The sequence below is a fragment of the Pan paniscus genome, chromosome X, assembly GCF_029289425.2.
Source record: "Pan paniscus chromosome X, NHGRI_mPanPan1-v2.0_pri, whole genome shotgun sequence".
NCBI classification, from domain to species: domain Eukaryota; kingdom Metazoa; phylum Chordata; class Mammalia; order Primates; family Hominidae; genus Pan; species Pan paniscus.
Window position 1 is genome coordinate 1,485,929 of NC_073272.2, and position 11,673 is coordinate 1,497,601.

The following is an 11,673-nucleotide window of genomic DNA, read 5'->3' on the forward strand; positions in this document are numbered from 1 at the left end:
ATGGTACGCTTTAATAATTATTAATATACAATTAATAATTATTAACCATTCAATTAATAGTTAATTAACTAGCAATGTATATGTAATTCTATAATTACATCATAGAATATGATATCTAATTTATACATAAATTATATTATTCAAGTATATTACCCATAATTTGCAAGTATAGTATAGAATCCCGTTATAGGATCCTATTACGTTTTAGAATTTTGTTATATATATTTGACTCTACAATTGGAATTTAGACCCCAGACCGGCCCCCCTCCTGTTTGGCTTAAGGGCGATGACCACAGACCCTGGCCCAACTACCTCCCCTGGTTACCCGCAGGCAGGTGGCACCATGGGGGGGGGGGGGGGGGGGGGGCGGGGCGGACTCGCGCACGCGCAGTGCAAAAGGCCGGGCTCCCGGAAGTCCCTCCTCCCAGGGGCGGAGCCAGGGCAAGAAGGAGAAACCGGGTGCTGCCGCGCGGCCTCTTCCGCGAGCCCGCGCGCCGGAAGTGGAAATGCGTCATAGAGGGCGGGCGGCGACGGCGGTGGCGGCGTCGGAGGCGCCTCCAGGGGACGGTGGCGGCGCCCGGCGGTGAGGCCGCGCCTGTCCGGGGATCGTCGGGGGACGGCGGGAGCTTGGGCCAGCGGCGGCGGCGGCCTGGGACGCAGGCGGAGCCCCGCGCAGGTGAGTGCCGCCCCCGTGACTCCCGGGCCTGGCTGCAGCCGGCGAACGCTTCGCTCCTAGGGCCGGGCCCGGGGGGCCGGGGCTTGGGAGGCGGCGCCTAGGGGTCTCGGAGGTGACGGGGCTGGGGTTGGGGTGCGTGGGGTTGGGGGGCGTGGGGTGCCACCGGGGGGCTGGGAGCGCCTGGGGCCGTACGGGGGAATCGGCGGCTGGGGAGGTCTGCGGTCGGGGTCCCGGGGTCCCTGGAAGTAGGGGTAGGGGCTGGAGCGGTTCCTGGGACTGCACCGAAGGAGCTGAGGCCTGCAGCGGTGTCGGAGGGCTGGGAGCTCGGGGGATCGGATGGGCGGGAGACTAGGAGGCCTGGGACTAGGGGACGTGGCGCTGCGGTCGCTCCTAGGTCTACAGTGGGAAGCAAGGGGCTGTCCGGGGTTTTCGGAGGCTGGGGCGGTGCTGTGTAGGTTGGGGTATTGGGGCTCATCCAGGAGGGTGGTGGGGAGCGGGGAACTGAGGAGCTGAGGGTACCGAGTGGCCAAGGGCCTGAGAATGTGTGGGGCCCTGCCAGGGGTGCCAGCGGCAGCCTGAGGCTATGCTGGGGGGCTGCGGTAGGTGGGAATACCAGGGGCAATGCCGCCTACTGGGGATTGGGCAGCCAGGTGTACCGGGGTGGTCGGAGGGCGCTGGAGGCCAGAGTGGGGAGGGTTCCTGGGCGGTGAAGTTGCTGGGGCCGCTTGGGTTCTGGGGGAGGGTTCACTGGTCTGTGTCCAGACTGGAGCCCCTCCCTGGTGCCCCACTGACCTTTTCTGGTAGCTTCTCCACCCTCCCTCCCTTCTTTCGCACCTCCCACCTCGGGCTTGGGCGAGGAGGCCGTCTCCTGGGCCTGGCAGGAAGCCTCCAGGTTGATGGGGTGGGCGGCCGGGCCGGAGGCGGTCACCTGAGATGTTTGGGTTTGTGTGTGTGAAGCTTCCTCTACTTGGACTTGGCCGTCAGGAAGTGGCTGCCCGTCAGCTCAGCAGGGAAGAGGTGGGTTAAAGAAGGTGGGCGGAGAAAGAAGGCGCAGATGGGGGACTTCGGCCCCTATAACTTGTGGAAAGTTCCTTGTACTTTTTGGCTTTGAGTGGGTTAAAGCTGGGATATGTCTGGCCTTCGTGGAGATTACTAGGGTTCATGGTTCTGGATTGTTTTTGTAGCCCGAGACTTCCTGTTTTATCAGGGCAAGTACAGGGCCGCCGCCCCCTCCACAAAACCTTTCCAGATGCCTGCAGCTGTGCTCTCCCTGGCCCCTTCCCTTCCCCAGTGTCTTTCTGCCCCTTCCCGTGGAGGTAGGCGTTTGTAGCGTCCCCGTTCCTACTTGACCTGTGTGAGGGGCCTGGTCGTGCTCAGCTTCCTATTCCGCAGGCCTTGGGAGCTGCTAGCTGCTGGCTGCTGGATGTAAGGTGTCGGGCAGTGCTGACCGAGGCTTTGACACTAACCTGTTCTTTATCAGCTCGGCTCTTTCCCCTTTGGTGTACTCTTAATGATTTCAAAAAGTAAAAAACTCCGTTGAGATGGCTGTTAACAAAGTGGAAACCAGTCTCTGACACGGCAGAGAGACACTGCTGTTTCTCTTCTCCGGGTCCAGAAAGTGCCTGCTGGCTTGGCCCCTCCTCAGTGGCGGGGGAGGTGGGGGGTGCCGGTGCTGACTGACTGCCTCTTATGTTTCAGGCCCAAGGTCCCGGAGGCTATGGCAGCGGCTACCATCGTGCACGACACGTCTGAGGCCGTGGAGCTCTGCCCTGCTTACGGCTTGTACCTGAAGCCCATCACCAAGATGACCATCAGCGTGGCGCTCCCACAGCTGAAGCAGCCGGGGAAGTCCATCTCCAACTGGGAGGTGATGGAGAGGCTGAAGGGCATGGTGCACAACCACCAGTTCTCCACGCTGCGTATTTCCAAGAGCACCATGGACTTCATCCGCTTCGAGGGGGAGGTGGAGAACAAGAGCCTGGTCAAGTCTTTTCTGGCCTGCCTGGACGGCAAGACCATCAAGCTCAGCGGCTTCTCCGACATCCTGAAGGTGCGCGCGGCCGAGTTCAAGATCGACTTCCCCACCCGCCACGACTGGGACTCCTTCTTCCGCGACGCCAAGGACATGAACGAGACCCTGCCGGGGGAGCGGCCGGACACCATCCACTTGGAGGGGCTGCCCTGCAAGTGGTTCGCCCTGAAGGAGTCGGGCTCCGAGAAGCCCAGCGAGGACGTCCTGGTCAAGGTGTTTGAGAAGTTCGGGGAGATCCGGAATGTGGACATCCCCATGCTGGACCCCTACCGGGAGGAGATGACGGGCCGCAACTTCCACACCTTCAGTTTCGGGGGGCACTTGAACTTCGAGGCCTATGTGCAGTACCGCGAGTACGTGGGCTTCATCCAGGCCATGAGCGCCCTGCGCGGGATGAAACTCATGTACAAGGGCGAGGACGGCAAGGCCGTGGCCTGCAACATCAAGGTGAGTCCTGGGCACCGAGAGCCACGCGCTTCCTCCCTCCGGCGACTTCCTTCCAGCAGGGTCAGCAGAACGCTCCCAGCCACACCCCTGAGGCTGTGGGGACCTCCCCTAAGTAAAATGGCAGCAACAGTCCTGTGCCTGTCCAATTTCAGAGGCACAGGCGTGAGGTGGAGTAGGGGTCCCGTGCTGTGGTTTTGGAAATTCGGTATCTTAAGGAAGATGTGGGGGAGACACAGGTCATATAGTAGGTGAGGGGTGGAGCCTCAGGAACTCTGACAGGGATTTGAACCGTGTCAGAACCAAGAGAACCTGGCCTTCCCAGAATGCGCCTTGAAACCAGGGCTGAACGTTCCCTTTAGCCTCATGTGCTTTTTTATTTTTTTTATTTTTATTTTTATTTCGAGACAGAGTCTCGATCTGTTTCCTGGGCTGGAGTGCAGTGGCACAATCTTTGCTCAGTGCATCCTCCGCCTCCTGGGTTCGAGCGATTCTTCTGCCTCAGCCTCCCGAGTAGCTGGGACTACAGGCGCGTGCCATCACACCTGGCTAATTTTTGTATTTTTAGTAGAAACAGGGTTTCGCCGTGTTGGCCAGGCTGGTCTCGAACTCCTGACCTCATGAACTGCCTGCCTCGCCCTCCCAAAGTGCTGGGATTACAGGCGTGAGCCACTGCGCTCAGCCTAGCCTCGTGTTTTGACCGTGTTGGCTTCACAGTGACCAATGAGCCAGCCTCCTGGAGGGGGTTTTGTGGCCTTAAGATGTGCCCTGTGGGTGTGGGCAGGCAGCCTGCTCAGTGACTGTGGCCACAGGGAATGGTGGAGCCGGGTAGCGGAAGGGGAGCTGTGTCTCACAGCGGTGGCGTGTCACTTGTTTTCAGTAAGTGGCGAGGGCTAGTTGGTGTTCCTCGTTGAGTCGTAACTCCGTGGGATGAGCTAAGTCTTGAGCCACTGATGGTGACTTGAAGGGATTGGTTTGGCTTCTGGGCTCCACTGTCTGGGTCTGCACCGGACGGGAGCGGTGAGCGGGCGCTCAGGCTCTGAGGCCACTCGGCCCTACGGCCCAGGAGAGGGCGCCTGGCCGTGTGTCTGGGGGGTTTTGGGGGAAGGCCATCTGACACTGTTTTTGCTTTTAAAGGTTTCTTTTGATTCGACCAAACACCTGAGTGATGCCTCAATTAAGAAGCGGCAGCTGGAGAGGCAGAAGCTTCAGGAACTGGAGCAGCAAAGAGAAGAACAAAAGCGCAGAGAGAAGGAAGCGGAGGAGAGGCAGCGAGCGGAGGAAAGGTACCTTCTGCGGGAGCGGGCCCTCGGCGCTGGTGTCCGGCACCTGGGAGTGTGCGCAGACCCGTGTGCGTGTGTCTGCATGTATTCCTGTGCGTGTGTGTGTGCATGCATGCTTGTGAGCTTGTGTGTGTACCTGTGTGCATGGACGCATGTATGCCTGTGAACCGGTGTGTGTACTTTGTATGTACGTATGTGCGCCCGAGAGTGTGTGCCGGAGCATCTGTGTGCACATGTGCCTGTGTGTGCGTGCATGTGTGTGAGCTCGTGTGTGTACCTGTGTGCGTATGTACGTATGTGTGCCCACGTGTCTGTGCCTCTGCGTCTGTGCACACATGCCTCTGTGCATTCTTGCGTGCCTGTGAGCTCCTGTACCTGTGTGCGTATGTACGCATGTGTGCCTACGTGTGTGTGCCTCTGCGTCTGTGCACACATGCCTCTGTGCATGCATGCGTGCCTGTGAGCTCATGTACCTGTGTGCATATGTACGCATGTGTGCCCACGTGTCTGTGCCTCTGCGTCTGTGCACACATGCCTCTGTGCATGCATGCGTGCCTGTGAGCTCCTGTACCTGTGTGCGTATGTACGCATGTGTGCCCACGTGTGTGTGCCTCTGCGTCTGTGCACACGTGCCTGTGTGTGTGCATGCGTGTCTGAGCTTATGTGTGTACCTGTGTGTATGTACGCATGTGTGCCTACGTGTGTGTGCCTCTGCGTCTGTGCACACATGTGCCTCTGTGTGTACATGCGTGCCTGTGAGCTCGTGTACCTGTGCGTGTGTACGCATGTGTGCCCATGTGTGCCTCTGCATCTGTGCGCACGTGCCTGTGTGTGTGTGCATGCGTGCCTGTGAGCTCGTGTACCTGTGTGCATGTGTGTACCTGTGTGTGTATGTGCCCGTGTGCCCACGTGTGTGCCTCTGTATCTGTGCACATAGCACACATGTGCCTGTGTGCATGCGTGTGTGCCTGTGAACCCGTGTGTGTACTTGTGTGCGCACATATGGGTGTGTGTGCGTGCCTGTGGGTGCTCAGCTGTGCACGTGAGGACCTGCGTGAGTGGCTGCTTGAGACGCAGCAGAATATGCATGTTTCTCTTTTTCTTGTCACACGTCGTGGTCTGACACGATCTCTGCCGGCTCCCGGCACCGCGCCTTGCCCGAAGAGCCACCTCTTCTCCCTCCACATGCTGTTCACACCTCCCGCTGAAACAAGCAGAATGCCTTGGCTGTTTGCAAGTTTGCATTTAGGTTGAGGCTACATTTACAAAATGAAGTAGAGGGTTGATGGTGATGGCCAGATTTAAAAAAAAACAAAACAAAAAAGCAATGATAGGACAAAAACCCGGTTTCACATAAGAGGCCTTTAAAGCAATTGCCTGGGTCGTTCACTGTGGTTGCGGTACCAGAGACAACCTCAGGTCACTCTTTGTAGCCCCTTTTATCTTCTTAGTATTGCAGGAGGGAACCAACAACTTCCTGTGAATCCCGTGAGGCGGAATCCTCCTCCTCCTCCTACTCCATCCCTCCCACCCTCCTAGTGAGGTGGAATCCTCCTCCTCTTCCTCCTCCGTCTCTCCTGCCGTGTCCTCTGACGACTTTGGTGCGTCCTGCACGTCTGTTGCGCTTCATGTCGCCGATATCAAGTCTGGGACGTGTTGGACTTGGCTGGGGGGCTCCTGGACAGCCTCTGGTGGGACCGAGTTGGTCCGTTTTGTTTCCATTTCTCACTGCTTTATGTGACGCTGGTGCCAGCGTGTTGATGTGTGTGGCCGGTGATGTTTGCACAAGAGTCCCGGCACTGAACTCCTGGGAGCAGGTCCATCCTGCCCGTGGTGTTCTTTACGTAGCCCCCGTTGCCTCCCCAGGGGAGAGTCGGGTTGTCAGCCTCTGAATCTGAACCCCGAGGGCTCCTTAGGTGACGCAGGTGCAGTGTGTAAGCGAGTGGCTGTGAATGTGCTGGCGGGGGGCCCATGTCAGCCGTCAGGATTCCCAGGACCTAAGGCAGGCAGCACAGAGAGGCAGACGCCCCGGGAGGGAGGGACATGCTGCTGCGTCGCCATCCTGGGAGGCGGCCCCTGGGAGGGGCGGTTCGGATGTGGGGTTGAGTCCAGGTCCCCTGTGTCAGCCGCTGTCAGGCCGACCAGGACAGCTGGGGTGGGAGACAGTCCTGGGACGTTACAGGGACTCTTCCGGGCTGCAGACACAGCCCAGGCCTGGCTGAATGTGCCTGTCCACATTCTGGAAGTGTGGAGTGGGACTCAGAGCCTCGGACATCTCAGTGTTGCAGGAGTGTCCCCGCAACATTTCAGAAAGCAGCTTGCGGGTGCGGAGAAGAAGCTGCATCCTTGATCTTTCCCTGAGGAGAGATGGACGTTGGAGTAGTGGAGTGTGTCTCTGCAGGGAAGGGACCCCGTCTGCGTGGCCAGACCACAGAGGGATTGGGGGAAGCGGGGCCGGGCCATGAGGTTCTCGAGAGCAGGATGGGGTGTCCAGAGCCCCAGGGAGGGGCAGGCCTGTTGTCTGGGGGAGCTGGCCAGGAGGGCTCCACACGCACGGCCGTACTTGCCCCCGCTGTCCCCCAGTGTCCTTCCTCAGAGGCTGAGCATGAGGGGAGGCCCAGGGCAGCCTCCTGCATTTCTTTCTGGTGGGTGGAGATGAGGCGTGTTTGCTTGTTCAGCCCTCACGGGTAACTTTGAGCTTGATGAGAGCTGTCCTCTGAAAGCTGCCCAGCCTCGAGGCGGGCGTCGGTGAGTCCCGCCTAAGGGCGTGCTGTGTGCTGGGCTGCCCTGAGCCACCCTCCAAGCTCGTGGGGCGGTGACAGCTCACAGGGCGGTTAAACCTTCAGCACATGAAACTGCCTGAGGACCTGCTGGGGATCACTGCCTGGGCGTCGGCACCTGGCCCGGCCCCCTTCTTGGGGTGGCAGAGCGTGGGATGCCTTTTCTCCCGGCCTGCTCCTCCTTGTCCCCGTGTCTCCTCTCGCCTTGGTGTCTGCGTGGGTCTGTGTCACCCCGGCAGGCTTTGTGGCCTCACTAGGCAGTTGGCACCCACCCAGGCTTCAGAAGTCTCCGCCTCCATGTCGTGTTCCATAGGAACAGCTGCGACTTGTTCCTATGTCCAGTGTTGGTTGAAATGCATTTGAGAGTGGCAGGGCGGGGGAGGGTGAGCTGGGGAACTCCCTACTGTGTCTTGTGGTCTCTCTCTGGGGACCGTGCCCCTCCCCGGCCGCATTCATCCTCACTTCCTGGACACCCCTCTCCACAGGAAAAGTGCAAGGAGCTGAGTGGCGTGGCTGTGGTTGGATTTGTTTAGAGAGAGGTCCCCCCGTGCCAGTGCTGTGTGGTGCTCTCACAGGAGTCCTGCACAACAAGGAGTCACCCAGCGCGGTTCCTGGTGGGCAGAAGCGGCCTCCCCCGCGCCGCCGTGCATCCCGGGGCCTTGTTGGGCCTGCTGGGGTTCCTCTTTCACCCGTCCGTCCGTCCGTCCGTCTTTCCCCTGACCGGGGGCGTGGCTTTTGATGTGGTCGGTCCAGTGGTCGTTTTCTTCGTGGTTTCGGGGTTGGGTCGCACTTAGCAGGACGGTGTGTTGGAAGGTCACGGAGCTCTTCGCCCGGCTCACTCCTTCCACCTCTCGGGCTGCTTTGAGTCAACTGAGGTCCACTTTGGGATAAAGAGTTAAATGCTTAATCGTTGCACTGTGGCCTGTTCCGCCGTGTGTGAAAAGCCGCTTGTATGGTGTGTGGTGTGTTGGCTGCAGCGCGCTCTGTGACGAGCCCCCGGTGTGTTCCACACAGGAAACAGAAGGAGCTGGAAGAGCTGGAGCGAGAGAGGAAAAGAGAAGAGAAGCTTCGCAAGAGGGAGCAGAAGCAGAGGGACCGTGAGCTGCGCCGGAATCAGAAGAAGCTGGAGAAGCTGCAGGCAGAGGAGCAGAAGCAGCTGCAGGAGAAGATCAAGCTGGAGGAGCGCAAGCTGCTGCTGGCCCAGAGGAACCTGCAGTCCATCCGGCTCATCGCCGAGCTGCTCAGCAGAGCCAAGGTACCCGGGGGCTCCCTCTGCAGCCGCCAGCCGCGCCCGGGCTGCCCTCGGTGCCCTCCCCTGAAATGCGGGCGGCGTCACGGCGCCATTTCCCCGCCGGCTGCAGCTGTAGCCACGAAACCAGCTTTAATGCCGAGGATGACGGCTCCTGCCCGGGAGGGTGTAGCGCTCGTCTGTCGTGATTTCAGAGCTGTGACAGTTTCCTTTTGCAAAGCTGGTGCATTCAGGTTCCCCGAGCAGGCTGGCAGCCTCCCGGGGGCCGCGGCAGAGGCTCTCTGTTTCCTTTGGGTCGGGGCAGTGGCAGAGAGTGCAGGGGGCCGCTCTCTCTGGCCCATGCCTCTGTGTGTGGTCAGCTGGCCTGGCTGTGACCTCACCAGTGGCCCAGAGCAGAGGGGCAAGGTGGGCTGGGGGGAGGGCTGAGCACACAGAGGGGGCCTGCCGTGGGCCCCGGGTCCCTCCTCCGCAGAGTGAACCTGACAGGTCTCACCAGCGCCGGTACTGACGACCCCCTCAGCACCAAGAGCCTCCCTGCTCCTCCTGCAGGCGCGACTGGTAACTCCCATGAGCCCGGGGCCAGGGCCCACAGACAGACAGACCTCCCCAGGACAGACGTCCCCGGCACGCTCCTTGTCCTCAGGAGGGCCGCGTCCCCCTGGAGTCCAACGCGGGGCGACCCCATAACCTGTTGTCTGATTACAGTTGTGATAAGTCCCCGGGAAGGAGCATGACAAGAGGCTGAGACATGTGGCAGCCCAGTCCTTACCTCATGGTGAATATTGAAGACACTAACCCAGGCTAGGCCAGGCTCGCCCCGCAGCTACGGCGGCGGCATGTGTCTGCGGCGTCATCTCAGCTCCCTGTTGCTGGCGGCCGCTTGTGACCTAACCGCAGGCGCCTGTGTGCAACGTGGTGGGGCTCCCGGCAGGGCCCGGCTCTGCCCAAGAGGCCCGCCCTGGGGCTGCGCCGAGTCGCTTTGCCAAGGGGTTTCCTTCTCACTCAGACGCATGATGGCCCCAGGTGTGGCCGCGGGAGCCGAGGGATGGACGGGCTGGACCTGGCTCGCCGTAGGAGACGCCCCCCACCCCAGGGCTGGAGTCCAGCCAGGCCGCTGATCCTGCATCCCCAGACCATGGGGCCTCCAAACACCTTCCCAGCTCCTGTCCCACGTGTCCGGCCAGGCTCGGGAACCGGGCTCAGCTGCACTTTCCTCTTCCCCGCAGGCTGTGAAGCTACGGGAACAGGAGCAGAAGGAGGAGAAGCTGAGGCTCCAGCAGCAGGAGGAGCGGCGGCGGCTGCAGGAGGCCGAGCTGCGGCGCGTGGAGGAGGAGAAGGAGCGCGCGCTGGGCCTGCAGCGGAAAGAGCGGGAGCTGCGCGAGCGGCTGCTGAGCATCCTGCTGAGCAAGAAGCCGGACGACGGCCACGCGCACGACGAGCTGGGCGTGGCACACGCCGACCTGCTGCAGCCCGTCCTGGACATCCTGCAGACCGTGTCGTCCGGCTGTGTGAGCGCCACCACGCTGCACCCCCTCGGGGGCCAGCCCCCGGCCGGTGCCCCCAAGGAGAGCGCGGCCCACCCAGAGGCCGACGGCGCTCCCAAAAGCGTGAACGGGAGCGTGGCCGAGGAGGCCCCGTGCAAGGAGGGTCAGAGCTCCTGTCGTGTGGCCCCCGAGGATGGCTCTCCAGAGAAGAGGTGCCCGGGCGGCGTCCTCTCCTGCATTCCTGACAACAACCAACAGCCCAAGGGCATCCCTGCCTGCGAGCAGAATGTCTCCAAAAAGGACACCCGGTCGGAACAGGACAAGTGCAACCGGGAGCCCAGCAAGGGCCGGGGCCGGGCCACCGGAGACGGGCTTGATGACCGGCACAAGCGGGAGAGGAGCCGGGCCAGGCGGGCCGGCAGCAGGGAGGACGGGAGGCCGCGCAAGGAGCGGCGGCCCCACAAGAAGCACGTCTACAAGGATGACAGCCCCCGCCGGCGCAGCACGAGCCCGGACCACACCCGGTCCCGGAGGTCCTACAGCAAAGACAGGCACCGGAGGGAGCGGAGCCGGGAGCGGAGGGGCAGCGCCAGCAGGAAGCACAGCCGCCACCGCCGCCGAAGCGAGCGGTCGCGCTCCCGGTCCCCGAGCAGGCACCGCAGTACCTGGAACAGGTAATGACGGGCACGGCCTGTCCAGGAAAGACCAGGACCTGCTCGAGCCTCCTGGCCGCTCCTTGGCCGCTCTCCATCCACCCCTGCAAAGCCAAGACCCTTCTGCAGCCACGAATGTCCAAGGAGCCCGCTGGCAGGAAGGAAGACACCATGCGTTAGAGATCCATCTTTCTCCACTCACCACAGCGTACTTGGCACTTCAGTTTCAAACACGTAGTCCTTTAAAACTTGATCCGATAGCTTTAACGCGGCCGCTCCTCTCTCAGTCAGGAAAATTGCACAGACCGACAGTCGTGAGGATGGCAGAGCTGCTGCATTCCCCCACACGGGGATTTCTGTGTCTGCTTGGCGACCTCCGTGCGTGCACGGCCTAGGAGGTGCACGGGCCACCAGAGTCACACTGGCACTGAAAAGAAAGCGTTGCCCTGGTGATTTTTTCCCCCCGTTTGTAATTTTAACTGATCAGGAAATGCAGTTTGGGTGGGATGCCGAATCGTCGTGCTGACATTGAGTCACGGATGAGGAAGGTACAAGTCCTTTAAGATCAAAACTCGAACGGGCCGTTCTTTCTAAGGTGTCGGTATGTGGGGAGTGGTACAAAATGGTCTGATGCTCCTTCAAAAACATTCACTTTTTACAACTTCAAGGAATTAAGCATAAAAAAGATTGGTTAAAAGCTTTGGTTTCTAGTAAAGGTTAGTGTGTGTGGTTTTTTTAAGAAGCTGTTTTGCTAAATTATTTTTACTTGGAATGTTTCAAACAGATTTCAGGCTGCAAACTTGTTTTATAATCGTTTGCTTCTCCAAGTGAAGCTCAGAAATACCTAAAAATAGCTGTAACGTTCGCGTTAGGAAAGATGGTGTTTATTCCAGTTTGCATTTTTATGGTGAAATAAAATCCTTTTCCAATGAACTAAAATTTTTCACGCTTACGATTTTTGTGTTTTTATGTTCCTTAGACTGCATTATTCAGCTGAGGCTAGCCAAGTGTGCGTGAAACCAGTAGAGATCGTTCGCTTTTCCTAGAACTGCTGATTCAATGATGACATATC

The 11,673-nt window shown here is 59.7% G+C and overlaps 1 protein-coding gene across 1 annotated transcript; it reads left to right on the forward strand.

Moving 5' to 3' along the window:
• The first annotated feature begins 508 nt into the window (after positions 1–508).
• LOC100993215 (A-kinase anchor protein 17A) lies at positions 509–11,540 on the forward strand. The gene is made up of 5 exons (XM_034951334.4): positions 509–676; positions 2,375–3,155; positions 4,290–4,438; positions 8,230–8,470; positions 9,691–11,540. Exons 2-5 carry the CDS (start codon positions 2,394–2,396, stop codon positions 10,624–10,626), a joined length of 2,088 nt encoding a protein of 695 aa, XP_034807225.1. The 5' UTR covers positions 509–676; positions 2,375–2,393; the 3' UTR covers positions 10,627–11,540.
• The last annotated feature ends 133 nt before the right edge of the window (positions 11,541–11,673 follow it).